Source organism: Asterias amurensis, chromosome 11, assembly GCF_032118995.1.
Source record: "Asterias amurensis chromosome 11, ASM3211899v1".
NCBI classification, from domain to species: Eukaryota; Metazoa; Echinodermata; class Asteroidea; order Forcipulatida; family Asteriidae; genus Asterias; species Asterias amurensis.
This window is the reverse complement of record NC_092658.1, coordinates 12,309,685-12,327,500: the sequence shown is the minus strand read 5'-3', so window position 1 is coordinate 12,327,500 and position 17,816 is coordinate 12,309,685. Positions and strand designations below refer to the sequence as shown.

General features: G+C 37.9%; 2 protein-coding genes across 4 annotated transcripts in view; one reads left to right on the top strand and one right to left on the bottom strand.

Annotated features, from left to right (window-relative positions):
• Positions 1–2,624, top strand: part of LOC139943780 (sodium/bile acid cotransporter 5-like) — a 15,309-nt gene extending 12,685 nt beyond the window's left edge. Inside the window, exon 7 of the mRNA XM_071940583.1 lies at positions 1–2,624. This exon is cut by the window's left edge and continues 2,520 nt beyond it. The gene's annotated coding sequence lies outside the window, so the exon portion shown is untranslated.
• A 202-nt stretch (positions 2,625–2,826) lies between these two features.
• LOC139943779 (CCR4-NOT transcription complex subunit 3-like) overlaps positions 2,827–17,816 on the bottom strand; it is a 30,577-nt gene continuing 15,587 nt past the window's right edge. For 2 of the 3 annotated variants that reach the window (XM_071940580.1, XM_071940581.1), the window contains exons 13-18: positions 16,100–16,186; positions 15,325–15,382; positions 14,713–14,902; positions 13,161–13,293; positions 12,617–12,742; positions 2,827–11,376 (exon numbers count right to left, since the gene is read on the bottom strand). In XM_071940580.1, coding sequence (XP_071796681.1) covers positions 11,281–11,376; positions 12,617–12,742; positions 13,161–13,293; positions 14,713–14,902; positions 15,325–15,382; positions 16,100–16,186 — 690 coding nt within the window. In that variant the 3' untranslated portion in view covers positions 2,827–11,280. The remainder of the gene's footprint in view (positions 11,377–12,616; positions 12,743–13,160; positions 13,294–14,712; positions 14,903–15,324; positions 15,383–16,099; positions 16,187–17,816) is intronic. The other variant, XM_071940582.1, reaches the window with a different exon arrangement.

Genomic DNA, 17,816 nt, shown 5'->3' with positions numbered 1-17,816 from the left:
CACAAACTACATCATTTCATGTATAGCCACACAGGGATGCTTTTATAATGATAATACCCTTTAAAGATTCCCTCTTCAAAATGAACTTGAATAAAACTGAATCCGAGTTGGTGTTTTTGCATTCCCTCTCAAACTATAGTCAACAAAACTAACCAATGTGTGCGACAAAAGTTTGTATCCAAGTTTGGTTGTGTACTTTGTCCCCGAAGAAAAATCAACTCTCAAAAAAGAAACACAATTCTGATAACAGTATTTGACTTCGAAAACGTTTTTCCTTTGTACAAATTTGATTCTTTAATTTGAACAAACATACAAACTGGGTCATTACCTAGGTCAACTAATATTAATGTCATGTGACTTACACACATACTGGGGTAGGTTTCTTTTTGGGACAATAAATCCGAAATGTGCAGGATACCAGTCACAAAATGATACATGCCTCATGGTATTTTGCTAACCTTATTCTCAAGTGCTTAGCTATTGTGTTAGCAAGCGAGTGTACTAAATTAGGGTAAGATTGTTTATGTACTTTCAAAAGTTGCATGGGTTTTTATTTTGAATGAGGAATAACATGAGTCGCAGGAGATTTCATCGGCGTCATCCCGATGCAATTGTGTCCGCCGTGTAATACTGTCCGCTCCGGACACTTTTGCATATGCAATCGTGTCCGGGGCTATGCAAAAACCGTCCGGTGGACATGTACATGACTGTTACATGTATGTGCGCGCGCACTGAACCTACGTATATGCAGCATGAATATTCACGTTTTTTATGATTGCAGCGAATACCCAACGGCCGAACATTTCCCATGTCAATCATGACATGCACTATTAAAGTAGCTTGTAAAAAAATGGCGAACGTGTTCCGTCGACCAAGGGCGTTTTAAATTTACTGCAATGGTTTTGCACGGGGGCGGACAACTGCATATGCAAATGTGTCCGGGCGGACACCATTGCATTATGCAGCAGCGTCCGGGCGGACACGATTGCATCCGGCGGACATTATTGCATATGCAATAATGTTCTCCGGAGAGTATTGCATAGAGGACATAATTGCATGCGACACCGGTGTGGCAGGAGATTCTGTCCCCATGGCGAACTATGCAAAACCTACTTCTGATAGTGCCCTCTGAATCACCCTACTTCAGCCAAGTTAACGTAAATTTTCCATATGATGAAAACAATCTCAGGCGGGGATTTCTCTGGGACAAAAATCCTGACTCAAAAGGCCCATATTTAATAATTGGCCGAACAATAGAATGGTCCTAAATCAGTTAACAGAATAAGTTTAACCCCTTGCAGTTTTTTAAACAAAAAATCCTGGTTCGAAAAGGCCTATTATTAAAAATTGGCCGAAAAAAAAAATAGTTCAAAATCAGTCAATTGACAAGTTTAACCCCTTGCAGTAAAAAAAAAAAAAAAAAAAAAAATGGTTCAAGTAGGCCCATTTAAAAAAATTGCCCTAAAAAAACGTCCCAAATCCTTCCAAAGAACAAGTTCAATCAACCCCTTGAAAAAGATGAAAAATCTTGGCTGTCTCATTTTTTAAAAATGGCCGAAAAATAAAACGGTCCCAAATCATTCTAAAGAACCAGTTTAACACCTTGCAGTTTTTTAAACGAAAAATCCTGGCTCAAAAAGGCCCATTTAAAAAAATGACCAAAAAACAAAATGGTCCCAAATCATTCCAAAGAATAAGTTTAACCCCTTGCAGTTTTTTGAACGAAAAATCCTGGCTCAAAAAGGCCCATTTTTAAAAATTGGCCGAAAAATAAAATGGTCCCAAATCATTCCTAAGAACAAGTTTAACCCCTTGCAGTTTTTTAAACGAAAAATTCTGGCTCAAAAATGCCCATTTTGAATAATTTAACGAAAACTAATATTCTTTATGTCTCTGTGGGCATGCTGGACTTCGTCGTTCATAAAACACCTTCAATTTACTTCTTACCCTTTTCAAAAGTTGTTCATGCAAAGGAACACTTACAGTGGTGTGTTGTCCCACTTGAATATTAAAGGAGCAGTAGATTTCTTTGAATTGCTCCATTATTAAAGGAGCAGTTGATTTATTTTCACTATCCTCAGTGGATATTATAGGAGTTGCTTTCTTTGAACTTTCCACTTTGGATATTAAAGGAGCAGTTGATATCTTTGAACTGTCCACAGTAGATATTAAAGGAGCAGTTTAATTATTTCAGTTCATTCCTCATAGTCATGACTATCCACATTGTAAATTTAAGGAGCAGTTGACATCTTTAAGTTTTCCACACGGTAGGGAGCCTATATTCAAGGACAAGTTGATTTCTTTGAACTTTCCACATTGGATTTTAAAGGAGCAGTTGATATCTTTGAACTTTCCACACTGGATATTAAAGGAGGGGTTGATTTCTTTGAACTTTTCGCATTTGATATTATAGGAGCAGTTGATATGTTTGAACTGTCCACAGTGGATATTAAAGGAGCAGTTGAATTGTTTTCCACTGTCCACTTTGAAGATACATTTTTCCGTTATTAACCACTGAAGAGAAGCTCAAAGAATAGTCAAATGGAAATTGGCAAATTGACATACATTTGGGCATGCATATCCGTGGAGGGGCACAGGTATTCATGTTTCCTGGAAGTATTTATGCCAAGCAAAATATTGGGGGGGGGGGGGGCAAACAAAATCAGGGTGACCTCTCACCCTTAAGTGTTGTTTTAAAATGTAACATAACTAAATGAATACATGAAACAAACGTAAATGCATCCACATAAACAAGTTAAAATGGGTAGAGAGAAACTTATTTTAAACAAGAGTGTAATTATTAAAGGACAACACACGCCCCCAATGTTGATTTTTCTGCGAATATCAGTGACTGTTTTTAATATCCTCTTGGTTTTACACCAACAGTCCTCCATTTGCACAAGATACCAATATATTAAACAAACAAAAAAGTTGGCAGTCAGAGATGCATTTAAAAACCCTTCGCACCGCTGAATGCACTTGGCTCACTCTCACTATGATAACAGCCCGTCTGAAACAAGTGGATTAGGCTAAGGGCTTAACACTTTAGACTGGTGCCCTGCACGCTTTCTCATTCCATGAGAATGCAATGGCTACGGGTGCCACTCACAAGTCATAGCCAAAGTGAAATCCATTTCAAATGGTTTGTTCGGCTTTGGCTTGCGAATGGTATCTTGACTTATACTTTTGTGTATTCAATATGAACATGGATAGGCACCAGTCTGAAGCGTTTGAAATTGGCCTGTGGGTCCTCTTGATTCAGACTTGACTATGTCTTACGATAATTAAGGAAGAAGACAAAAATGTATGAATGCCTCATCTTGTGTTATAAGAAGTTAAACGGCTCAGCTGAGTTCAATACCTGATAACCAGGAAAAAAAAGGTATCATAATGCCACCATCTTGGTCATGTTTCCTGTATCCAAAACACAGTAATGGATGGTAACGGTCATCGAAAAAATCCAGACTATTTCTCCTTTGAGCCTCAGTTTGGCTACATTGATTTAATTGGTAGAAAATCAAGATGGCCGCACAGTGATAAAGGTATATTGGGGCGAGGCCTATTTGGAGTTCTTCCTAAGTAACCTGTAAAGTTACATGCCCTTACTTTTAAACTTGGCTAAAAACTGCTTTGAAACAGTGTCCTGGTATTTCTTTGTTTCAGATACAAAGACTTGATAAAAAAACATGCATTCCCTGCTGGACCACGAATTGTATATAACCATTCATTTTCATCATTTTCATGATATTACGTTATTGAATATAATTAATGGTAGTGAGAAAAAGTTCATATTGTGACTGGTGGACAAGACTAGCTTTTTCCTATTTTCAAACTCCAGAAAATATTGCTTCTATAAAATGATCGTAGTTTACAAGCAAAAAATGCCATAACATTCCCATCTGGGCCCAATTTCATAGAACTGTTTAATGGCTGGCAACCATATTCTGGTAAGCAAAATTGTTTCATGCTAAGCAACTATTGTTCATAACCCTTTAGAGACCATAGCGGCCACAAACTGCTTGAACCAAAAGCTGCTTAAGCACAAAAGGTAGCTAAGCACAAAAAAATCATGCCTACTAGAATAGGTTACCAGCCAATATACAATGTCTCATGTACAATTTGTGACTGATATCCTGCTTAATTCTGCTGAGCAGAATATTGTTTAGCAATATTTACTGCATAAGCAGCTCTATGAAAGTGCACCCCGGAGGTAAACCTCTATGAAGTTTTGTAGTCTTTTAAAGTGTGCAGTAATCAGACTGAGTTGTGATTGTCAGAAGTCCCAGGCACTTTTTACAAAATAAATTTGGCATAAATATATTGTATGTAATCTATTTTCCAGCATTTCAAATTGAAAAAGGAAAAAATACATAATGGTTAAATAGTTTTGTCCAAGACTATTGCAATGTTTCGAGTTCATCTTAGCACAAAGCTACAGTAACAGGGATGTACATTGCATGTTTTTTCCCCTTTCACAAAAATGTGGCCCAAGCGTACCTGTTTCTCTTAAAATGGCTTAGGTATTCTAACATACAGGCCTTTTTGAAACGACGGCTTTGGCTCCAGATTCGGCTCGAGCTAGCTTGGCGCCTACGGTTGTTTTGACATTTGAGCGTGCTTTGCGTACATGCTCCGGGCTTCACACGGGAGGACTGAGCCTAAAGCCGAATCCAAAGCCGGGGATTAAAAAAGGGCCAGAGATGGTACCCGAGGACAACCCTGGAGTCAGCCATCTTAAGTTCCCAGAATACAGGAGGTTTTGTACATGTTTACACCTATTACAGTAACCAGACTGTTTTTCATGTTTACACAGGTAACCCTTGCTTTGAAATGTCCGTAATACTAGGACAAAGCTACATCCATTTTTGTAGTCTTGATAGGCGGCGTTAATTTTTGTTAACAAGAGTTGCCGATATCGCAACTCAAATTAAAGGAGAAGAGATAATGCTATCAAACAAACATATGTGATAAAGATACGCAGACTTGCCAAGTCCCTCCAAGACTCTGATATTGGAGAAGAGATATTGGTATCAAACAAACATTTTTTGATCCAGATTCATAGACTTGTCAAGTCTCTCCAAGTGTTAATGTTGCACCCTCTATTGTCAACTAATACAAAAACTAAAATTGCAAATCAAGACTACAATTTTTGTTGTCAGGAATAACATTTTTGACAAGTGTGCGTTCCGGTACATGTCAGAACCACATGGTATCTTTTGCTTTTACCACAACCAATATTAACTCTTAAACAGGGTCCAATTTCATAGAGCTGCTTAAGCAGAAAATAATGCTTAAGAAATCCCTGCTTAGCAATAATGAGCAGGACATCAATCACAAATTGTACATGTGACATGGTATTTTGGCTGGTACCCTTATTCTGGTTAGCATTAGTTTGTTTTGCTTAGCTTATTTAAGAAATTGGGCCAAGCACTATCTGTAGCATAAGTGAAACCCAATATTCACCCCTAAATAACCAAAAATCCTGTTTGTATTGGTCCAATTTAACATCATTCATTGAAATACCGTGTGTCTCAAAAAAAACTATACATTACACTTTTGAAATGGCTGCCAAATAATAAGTATATGATTCTGGGGGAAAAGGTTTACATGTATGGATAGGTTATGGACTCAACTTTTATATGACACCAACAAGTCTGAAAATAGTTCATGATTGGGTGAGCACTGCTCAATTTTGTAATGGGTATGAAATAAGGCTGTGCAGGAATTAGCCGTCCAATTTGTGAGAGGTATTGTCCTTTGGAGATTACCAAAATTGAAGGTGTTATGATAAATTCATGATCGATTGCGACCAGGTTGGGTTTGCTGGGTGATTTGTCATGGTTTAGTAAACCAATCATGAACTATTTTCAGACTTGTTGGTGTCATATAAAAGTCGAGTCCATAACCTATCCATACATATAAACCTTTCCCCCCAGAATCATATACTTATTATTTGGCAGCCATTTCAAAAGTGTATAGTTTTTTTTGAGACACACGGTAGTGTACATATTACCAACATAAAATACAACTCTGATGATGTGCTGCAACCATTCAAAAACTGGGCATTTTGATATGAACGACGTGACAAATAATGGTGCGAACCACTAGTACAATGTGTATCAAATCAAAACAGGACAATAAAATACCAGTACAGTACAGTACTGCCCTTCCATTGGCAAAACAGTCCAACTCAAAATGCTTTAGTTTTTATACAAGATCATTACTGGGTAAATTATGGGCACTTTCAAAGTTTCAAAGGCATGTACTACCTTGTCCCTTTTTACACTTTTTGTGATGGTAAAACAATTTATCTTATTACTTGCTTTTCTCAAAAATTCAGTTTTTGAGCGGGGATGATTTTGCCATGGAAGGATTGTATGGATGAACTGGAAAACATATTAACCCAAAGGGAAGGTAAGTTTCACCAAAAATACCTTAAAACTTTCATTGAAGTCGAGTGTCCCATAATGAAGTAACACCTGTTTCAGATAGGCGCGCCAGAGTTGCGCCAAACCAAATAGATTAAGTTGACCTAAATACATTTTGGGTTCAGACGGGCGACCTTAACATAACATTTACATTGGCTTGGCTCATGACAGGCTCATGAGAAGGTCTGAAAATAAGGTGCTCCAGAATCATTCCGAACGACTGCAACCAAACGACTGTTACTTCTAGCGCGTCCAGTCGCTCCCAACTGTTTCAGACTTAAAACTTGTTTATGTACTCAATACAGAATGAGTTTGGTGCTACTCTGGAGCGCCCAGCTAAAACGGATGACATTTGCCCGATTTCAACTGATTGAAGTGCGTTCACTTTGCACATGTGAAACTATTTTACCAATATTCAGAATGGACTTGTTTTGGGATACAATGAAAGTAAGGCCACATAAGATTTATCAACACAAGGGACATTGAGCACCAATAAAAAAAACATCAACCAGCTTTTGTTTCAGCAATTTCTCTGCTCACATGATTAATAAGTAAATCACCAAGAGACCATTTATAAATGAAACCTTGCCACTAGAGGGCGCTGCATAATCTCCAATGAACTGAGATATTTGGCTGTGGCCTAGAGGTGGATTAATGCATGTCCACACTGTCAGCTTACTGATTGACATGGACACCAGTTACAGCCAAAGTAAAATATTCCATTCAGAAATATAGGGTGCTGTAAAATCATCATTGAACGGAAATATTTCCTACGGCTGGAGTAAGATTTCTGAATTACATGTATGTGAACACTCATGTCAGAGACACAAGCTTTCATCCTCAGCTTGGCCACAGCTCTCTTTGCTTAAAGGGTCTGGCTACTTTTTGCAGGACACAAAACAAAGGTCCACAACATTAAAGTTACAGGTTTGAAGTCAATCAGAAAGCATCCCTTAAAATACAACTTACGTGCTGTAGTTTTTGAGAAATTAGTAAAACAAATCACAAAAATCATTTTTGTCTCAGGACTCAGGAGAACAAAATTATTTTAGCATGTAAAACCGATTTTCGTTATATTGTTTTACTCATTTCTCAAAAACAACAGCACCTCAGCAAGTAATATTTTAAGGTAAGCTTTCTACTATCATTTTCTTCAAACAGTGTTAGTGTAATGTTAATCTGTGGACATTAAGCGTTGCGTCTTACAAAAAGTACCCAGACCCTTTAGCCCAGTGGCAAAAACTCCAAATTGGAAAAGGCCTCTAAAACCATAAAGTTATTTCAGTTTAATTTGGGGTATAGGTACATTTGCATAAATACATAGCACCACTTCAAAGTCACTCAGCTGTATCAACCAAATACTACAGTATCACTACCCCCTATCTGAAAGAAACATAAACTCTGAATGTTCCATTCATATTCCATTCAAACCAAATCAATTTGGGAAAACTTTACCTTTAAAGGCAGTGGACACTATTGGTAATTACTCAAAATAATTATTAGCATAAAACATCACTTGGTAAGAGTAATGGGGGGCTGTTGATAGTATTATACACTGTGAGAAACGACTCCCTCTGAAGTAACGTAGTTTTTGAGAAAGAAGTAATTTTCCGCGAATTTGATTTCGAGACCTCAGGCTTAGAATTTGAGGTCTCGAAATCAAGCATCTGAAAGCACACAACTTCGTGTGACACTGGTGTTTTTTCTTTCATTGTTATCTAGCAACTTCGACGACCGATTGAGCTCAAATTTTCGGAGGTTTGTTATTTTATGTATGTTGAGATACACCAAGTGAGAAGAATGGTCTTTGACAATAACCAATAGTGTCCAGTGTCTTTAAACAGTGGGGATTTTAATCATATATTAGGGTTTCTTGTTGATGTGGAAGTTTTCCAGGCAATTCAAAATGTTAAACCAAACAGAAGGTTATCTGATATTATGTAATTATTTCATATCTTCATTAGCAAATGAAAAACAAACAATAATGGCTCATGGTAAAATATCAAATTTCCCATACGATTTCAATACTGTTACCTTTCGACAAATTTCAGACAACTTATGAATGTCTCGTGTTTCATAAATAAAAATTTTAAACATAAAAAAAAAAAAATAGTTCTGAATAACCCCTGGTTTAATGTTGGAAAGCATTAAGTTTATCATAAAAAGTTTTTTTAACAAAATGCTATACACACTATACAAGTTAGACAAATAGGGCAAAATATCAACACAATTTACAAACAATAGAAATACTTATTAAAAGCTACTTTTACTGGGAATTTGTCCTGGAAAAAAAAAAAAAAAAAAAAAAAGAATGAAGAAAGTTTGAAGATAGAAAAAAAAGGTGAATACTGATCTATATTTGAATGATTGCAGCACTGAACGTCAATTCAAACAAACATGTTGCGATGATTTATTGGTTGTACTCACACACTTTAAGGATCATTAACGAGAGGATTTCTTGCGCATTTTTGTGGTGACCACTGCCAACAGAGGGCTCCCTTCATGCAGTTGGTGCAGAGATGTATATTGAGAGTTGCAATATGAAGGAACCACTTTTTAGGGGGATCAAGATGATGCCATATCGGTCCAAACCATAGAGTTATGTTATAAGAACTAGATGCGCACTAGCCTAGTTACCCGGCCTGGTGTGCAGCCATTTTGTAAGTTGAAAACAAAATTGAATAAAAAGTGTGTGTTTATCCTACACATACCTACGTGTACTTCATAATCAGCGCAAATACAACGTTCAACTTACAAAATGGCTCACGTGTCTCCTTGCGGTCCTGTTGCGTTTGACACGCAGAATCACCAGTGAACCTTGAAGTTCTTACAACTCTATGGTCCCAATGCAGCACAACCCAAATGTCTAGTCAGGCACCCTGTCTGCCCACCAGCTTTTTTTTAACTGAAAATGGCACTAAATTGCAAGTTGTCGCAACTACCTCAATACACAGCTCGGAGTTGGTGACCGTTTATTATTGGACTGTCTGATAAACACTGGATTATTTCTCATTCAGTTCATGTCCCATTTTTCACTTGAAACCGTGACCAATTTCACAAAGCGGATTAGCAGAAAATATTGCCTTAGCAAACTACTTTTGTTGAGCGAAAATTAAGTTGGGAACCAGTGGCAACAATGTCAACGTCATGAAATTTTGGCTGATAACCTGTTCCGGCTTAGCAATATTTTTCTGTGCTTAGCAAGTTTTTGTGTTTACAGGTTATATCCTTTTTTATTAACAAGTCATCACTTGCTGCACAATTTAAGCATTCAGTGTGCTATGCAAAATCGCTGGACGAATTCGTTCCCTGCGAGTTCACAGCTCTTTTTAGCTTAGCAAACAATTGACCAGCTAGGCTCAATATAACAAAACTATTGAGCCCAAAATGTTCTTGGGAAACTTCTGTCAAGAAAAAATAAGCAGAAACCATACACATTACAAAGAATTTGAGCTGGTAACCTACTCCTGCTAAGCAAGTTTTTTTTTCAATGGTGAGCATTTTTGTGCTTTGCAGATGATGAAATTGGGTATACGGCAACATTTCCTAGATCTGCTCAAGTGTAAAAATAGGTTTTCAAAACAGTTGTGTTTATCAAAATAGGGCTACCAGCAAAAAATATATTTAAAAAAAATCATGTGTGTTGTCTGCTTATATCCTGGTATCCTGCTTATTTTTGCTTAGCAGAAAATTATAAGGCATTGCTTCATCAACTCTATGAAATTGGACCCGGTGGAAGAAGGACCTATATAGCCAATCTCAAAGTAAATATTACTCTTTCAAAAAACACGACTTACTTCCGTAAGTTTGTTACAAACTGTGTCCACTTTTTTTGAAATGAAATTGTTTACAGTGCAAGAACCTTTTCAACCCAAGGTTTTGTTGGCTGACGAGGTGTCATCAACGCTTTGAGCACATCAACTTTAAGGGGTCAATTCAACTCTTGACATGAATTGAAAGACATTTACAAACTAATGCTGTGCCTTCACGATCAAGTCGTGATTTGGTATATCGCTGACAAGTTACACCAAAGTCTGATATTGGTAATTGATATTCAACTAAGTACCACACACGTTGCAGCGTGGATTGATAACACCATATGGTATTACTTTCCAACTGACGTCTCTGACAGACACAAACCACATAAAGAAATCTTTGGGTAGATGTGTTTTTAAATTTGTAATCTTTTTCAGGACTTAGTACAGTCGCTTGTTTTTAGAAAAGGCAGTCAGGCAAACGCTTAGGTCAGGCAAAACTTCATAATCAGGTTTTTAAATGGCATGGTGTTCGGTTAATTATAATGAGCATGACATTATTTCAAGAAATATCGGGTTGTCTTAGCCAAGCCTTTTAATTTTTTAAAACCCCATGTCAATGGCAAAAACAGGAGGCATTCTTCCTTTGCAAGAATTTCCAACAACACTCTTGCAACACCCACCCTCAACACAAGGCAACAATATCAAGTTAACAAAAAAAACTATGGTCAAATATATATCTGTTTAAATCAACATTGCTTTCTGTGATGAGTCAAGTCTTTTTTCCTCCTTCATTCTATAACAATAATTATCACTCGTCCCAACGGACCTGACATTACCTGATTTTTTCCTCTTTTTACAGAAGTATCGGGCAAAAAACACTTCCCTGCTTTAAAACTTTTTAGTTTTTTTATAATTTTTTTTGTTTTAAATAGAAAAACTGGTATTTTTCTGTAAAATTATGCCAAGATAAAAGGTACCTACACTCGGAGATCTGATCGCTCTCTGTATACATAGTCATAGTGGCCATCATCACAAGTTTAAAGGTGACGTAAGAGTGAGGAGAGTCTTCCATATCTGTGATGGGTTATCGTTTGCTATAATTCCCGGTCTTCTAAGTAGCGATATTCGAACGTAAAGCCTTCCTTCTTCCGCTGGCCCCACTTTTCATAGTCAAAGTAGATGTATGTTCCCTTTAAGGTAAAGAGTGGAAAAGAAAAATTAAGTGATCTTGTCTGCAAATCAAATCAGTAACTGTTTCATACACTGAACTGTTGCTAGCAACTGGTTTAAATCCATTCAGTAAAATAGTTCTAGAATGAAAAATACATATTGCACAGCCACAGCTTTCAGAATGAAAAATTTGTTAAAGACACTGGACAATATTGGTAATTGTCAAAGATCAGTCTTCTCACTTGGTGTATCTCACATATGCATAAAATAACAAACCTGTGAAAATTTGAGCTCGATCGGTCGTCGAAGTTGCGAGATAATAATGAAAGAAAAAACACCAGTGTCACACGAAGTTGTGTGCTTTCAGATGCTTGATTTCGAGACCTCAAATTCTAAATCTAAAGTCTCGAAACCAAATTCGTGGAAAATTACTTCTTTCCTCAAAAACTCTGTTACTTCAGAGGGAGCCGTTTCTCACAATGATTTATAGTATCAACAGCTCCCCAAGTAAGGTTTTATGCTTATAATTATTTTTTACTAATTACCAAAACTGTCCACTGCCTTTAAGGGGGTGCTATTTTGACCTATTTTGGGGGTCGCTATTTGAAGAAAACAAACAAATTAACAATTAAGGTGTCCATAATGATCAATTTATCAATAAAAAAGATTGTGGTTGAAAGGGTAAATTGGCTTAGAATCTTAAAGATATTTAAGTAGACAGTTCCAGAGGCAAGGGCAATGTTAGAAAAGGCATTATCGATTCAAGTGGCAAGGCGAGTTCGGGGAAGGAACAGAATGCTCCCCAATGACCTCAGAGAACAGTTCATTGGTGGAAACACTACTTCAATTGCACTGTTTGTCAGTCTAATCATCCGAACAAATAATTTGTCCAAGAGAGAAGTTTATAAATTGTATACTAAAGTGGATCCCCATTATCTAATTATTAACAGTACGTCAACACCAATGACCAGCAGTGACCCCTACTGAAGCTTGGCTCAAGACAAATTTAGAGAGCAACAAGTCTTCACAAAAGATCCTCTATTAATTAGTAAGAATTTAGGAGAAAAAACTGTTTGTTACAATGTGACTTGACCATCAAGCATAAAAACCCTTGATTGTCGTACATCATCACAGAGTGTTTTCTGTTTGCAGGAAAGGGAAGCCAGAGCAGATACAGAGGGGAGTTCTGCGCTGGGGCATGCCTGCAACTGTGTACAGAACTAACAGTGTATTATGTACTGTGTGTATGCATTCACTTACCAGCTCATACTCATCTGTGATCGTCTTGGGTTCTTCATGCCGTTGAAACCACATCATATACTTGGTGTGGAATCTCCACGATTGCCTCTTCAATGCTTTTGCAGCAAGATATTGAGCTTTTGTTCCCTGTAAAAAAAAATGAAAAATTGTAATAGTTATTGCACATTTCTGAATGAAAGCAAGTATGTGTTGTATAAGTGAACTTAATCACTGTAGCTCGCAAGCTTGAGGAAACCTGTAAACAAGGGTCGCAAGCTTGAGGAAACCCGTAAACAAGGGTGCTTGCGTGTGAACCAGAAACACCAGCGTTAGTCCCTTATCTTTCACAATAAGTGTTCTAGGTTCACAAAACTGTTTGTTACAATGTGACTTGACCATCAAGCATGAAAAGCCTTGATTGTTGTACATCATCACAGAGTGTTTTCTGTCTGCAGGAAAGGGAAGCCAGAGCAGATACAGAGGGGAGTTCTGCGCTGGGGCATGCCTGCAGCCTACAATAATCTAAACAAAACGAAATTTAAACAAGTTCTTCACTTCTACATACCTCTTGATAATAGAAGATGAAGAAAAGCGCTTCCGTTGACAACCTCTGGAATAAATCTAAGGAGTCCATGTGAGATGGCATGACTTGACTGTGGTATGGCGGTGTTGGACATTGGTTGCGTGGAAGGTAATTCCTGTTCAGAGTAAAATAGCACAGAATGTGTGACTACCGGTATTAACCCCTTTAGTGACCATTCATCTCTGTATAATGATCACAAAACGCCCTGATATTACTTCTAATTAGGCCTACTACTAACATTTATTTCTTTAATCAAATACTGTCAGAAAAATTTAAACAGAAATAACAAAAAACAAATGACTAAGCTTTGTGTTTAGAAATTGAGATACTATGTTAACAAACAACATTGTTCACTTGAAAAACACATGTACAGTAAAAACTAAGAAGGCCAAATCACTACAAGAAACAAGGAAAAACTAAAGCAAAATCTCTAAGCATGTAGGCCTTAATATTAATACTAGAAACATAATAATACAAACTCAGCCAATAGACAATTGGCTATAAAATAAAAGAGGTAAGGGAAATAAATAAGTGAGGGGAGAGGTTACTAGCATAATACACCCTTTGGCCAACAATCCTCAGAGTCTGGCCATTATAACAAACAAATAAACAAACAAACAACTGGCTGTAAGCAAACAACTGCAATATCATACAAACAGTAGAATACAATATGGAGATATATATTAGCAAAAATATGAAAAATCTTTGGATTAAGAATGCCTTTAGCCGCATTTAAAAACACCCAAAGCTTCAAGCCAGTCAGCTGGATTACATTTGAGTGTTAACAATTCAGCAGGCCTGATACTTCACGGAGGCAACGAAGGCGATTGCCTCCGTTGCCCCTGGTCATTGCCTTGGTGCCCTTGAAATGCTCCAGTAGAAATTTACAATTTACTCATAGGGTGCCCTTTACTAAAGGAGAAAATGCCTTGGTGCCCTTGGCCTTTCAAAAACGAAGCATACAGGCCTGATTCAGCACATCAATGAAGAAAAGATCAACAAAATACATCAACAAGATGTCAACATTGGCTAGAATAAAGCAAGACAATAAATGAAATTGAAAGTTTAATTTATAAATTTGGACATGGTATGGTTGTTGAAAACAGAGAAAATTCTGCCAGTGGTGGATGGAGAATCCCAAGTTCCGGGTTGGTCTTCCGGCAGCAACCACTGTGGGCAGAACCCTGAAAGAATATAACTATAGTCATAAAAGTAAAGCCCTCGGCACAATTTCATAAAGCATTTAAAGATAAAAGCTTGCTAAGCCCAGAAAGAAAAAAAATGAGAAACAGAAAATGGTTACCAGCCACGTTTACAATGTTGCAACAGGTGCCCACTCATTTTTTGCTAGGCAAAGAAATTTGCTCAGCAGTGTTTTCTGCTCAACAGCTTTATGACATTGGGCCCAGAGTTAATTAGGTCAGGGGAATGGTCCAATGTGTATACATGTAGGTCTGCTCAGCCCAACATCTTGGCATGGGGCGCAGGGACTTAGCAAATTCAAATGTGTGATTGAAAGTCTGGTTGACCTTACCGTAATCTCTCTGAGTCTGATGGATGAGGCAGATGGTGAAATGCAGATTCCATCATTGTCTGTTGGTACAGATGGTCCTTGGTCATTATAGCGGGGCCGAGGGGCGCTACACCCAGTGATGGGGGTATGATAGCCTCTTGCAGTAAGGGCGAAGAGCTGGGCTCTGTCTGCGAAGTACTTTCGTAAATTACTGCAAGGAATAAGAAGCAACAAATAGTATTACTACAAATGTAAACCCCTCTCGAATTGAAACATTTGGGGGAGGTTTTGTTCCCAAATTCTTGGGTTTTTAAATTCTGGTCCCGATTTTATATGTTTATATTTCTTTCCAAGCTGTGTAAGCGAAGAATACCTCGTAACATGGAGTGCACAGGCGCACAAGCGAAAATGTGCTCACCTGAGAAATATATTTAAGCAAAGAACTCCCTGCTTTCGTAAGCACCAATTCTTTGATTACGGTAAGCAACTTTGGAAAGAGCGGGGTGGGGCGGGGGGCGTTGATGGGAGCTAGCAGGGGCTACATGGAGTAAGCAACTTTGGAAAGAGCGGGGTGGGGCGGTGGGTGTCGATGGGAGCTAGCAGGGGCTACATGGAGTGGCCAATGATTCTTACCTCTGTTTTCAACCGTGAAATCCTTCAAGTCCTTTTCTTCTTCATTCTTGATTGTTTCCTGAGCAAGATCAAGTTTACAAATATTAAATTATTGTAAACTAGGTAGGGTTTCAAACTTGACAGTTTTAGTGTTGAACAAAGATAAAGTGACTAGAGCGGAACTTGAACCTGTGACCTGTGAATTAATGTGCCGACACTATACGAATTTCAGGAGCTATCTAGCAGCAATGCTGTGTTTGAAAAGAGTACACCAGAGGAAGTAGGTCAAATTAGGAGGGCATTTTGGTACAGGCCACTTGTGGATGCCTCAGACTCTGCACAGTTTAGCAGCTCTGTAAAGTTGGCACCAAAGCATTAGGCCTGGAATTTCATATTTTAGAGGACAAGGCCATTTTCAATTTGCAAAATCACTTCCATTGGACAATCTTTTTGTCTATGGCAGGCCCGATACTTCACGGAGGCATTGAAGGCGATTGCCTCCATGCCCCCTGATCATTGCTTTGGTGCCCTTGAAATGCTACAGTAGAAATTTACAATTTCCCCATTGCAGCACCCTTTACCAAGGAGAAAATGCCTTGGGGCCCTTGCCCAATCAAATACAAAGTATACAGGCCTCTATTGGAAAATGATTGCACCACAAAACTCAATTTGATTTTGCTGCTTTGTTTGAACTATTCCTTCAGATTTACACATAGAAAGGGTTAAAACTAGGAGGGTTATTCTTGTGGAAAAGTGCAATTGTGAGAATAGAAAGTGAGAAGTAAGGACTACGTACATGAGGTACCCCGGCACAAGGTATTAGCCGTTGGGGGACTGAGGACAAGTCTAAGTGACACACTCTTGGGAGTTCACACTGAGAGACCTGAGGACCAACGGAAGAAATAGCACAACAATAAAACAGGTCCCAATTACATAGAGCTGACAAATTTTGCTCACATAAGTATGTGCTTAGCAAAAAATAAGCAGGAACCAGTCAGAAATTGTGCATGGATTTGGTGTTTTAACTGGTAACCTTATTCTGGTAAGTACAAATTTGTTGTGCTTTTTTGTGCTTAAGCAGCTCTACGAAAAAGGGCCCTGGTCAGAATCCACCTCTAATCAACACAAAATAATCCAGAATAGACTGTGCAAGTCTCACATGCATCAAAAATGAGAAAAACAACTGGTACGAAAACTAATTTTTGAATGAAATCAAATGATCTTTTGAAATTCTTTTTATACAAAAATTGTGAACATATAAATAGCTATTTGATGTAAATCAAATGTCAATTTTTAGATTATAAAGTTTAACAAAATTTAAACTTGGGACAGGGCAACTTGCTCCCAAATTTGTTTGACCAATGTAGCTTCACATGAACATGAACATTAATTGGGCATTTTTTTTCCACAAGTAACTAGAAAGGGAGGTCAAGTTTTTCCGGGTTTTCATTTTTGATATGTTATAAATCATTTCACTTCATCTGTTTCACTGCTAAAATGACTTTTTTTTAACACTATGATATGATTTTTTTTAGAGCAAAATACTACTTCAAGAAAACTCCTTACGGTTGAGACCAACAGGGAAGTTAGAACAGGCACGAGATTTGCACAGTATATGATTCAGTAAGTGTAGAAATAAGAGCAGAAAAGTTACACATAAAATGTATAAAAGGGAGGACAGCATACACCGAAACAAACAAATTATCCACAATACATTACTTTAAACGTCAGTTCACAATATCACATAACATGCACAAATAAATGATAGAAATGACCCCCACACCCTCTAAATCACAATGTAGTGGCACGAAAAAGCAAGCGAAATAAATGAAATAACTTGACATTACCCCCCCCCCCCTCAACAAAATCCATCACGAAACAACATAAAAATGTAGTTAAAAAAAAACCCACCAGTAAACAAACAACAAAAACACAAGCAAGTGGCAGGGGTTTGTGATCATAATACATGCAATACTTGTACAACAAATGCCAAGTCTCAAGATTTCGGAAAAATAATATGGCTGAAACAGGTTTAGACAAGCCGGATAATGTTAGCACTAGTGACTACAAGTTTGAGCAGCTTAATGCCTCTTGATCCAGGCCTAGAATTTTATCTTTGAAAGGGCAAGGCCATTTTCATTTTGCAAAGGGCACTTCTATTGGAAAATCTTAAAGTCAATGGGACTACTCAGCGCCTTGAGTACCTTGTTTGGTAGATACGTGATCTTTTGAAGGGGCACCCAGGCCAAGACAGGGGGCAACGAAGGTCCGTGGCCTGCGTCTAATTCCAGGCCTCTTGATCCATCCTCAAATATGATTTCTTAACAACTGACACCTCTTGTTAATGTGTGATGTCACAATTAAATAACGGTAAAGTTATATAATCAGTCTAACATCGTCACATTGTTTTCTGTCTGCAGGGTAAGGAAGCCAGGGCAGACACAGTGGGGAGTTCTGCCCTGGGGCAAGTCTGCACTTGAGGTAACAATCGGCCAAAACATAGTCTGACAAAA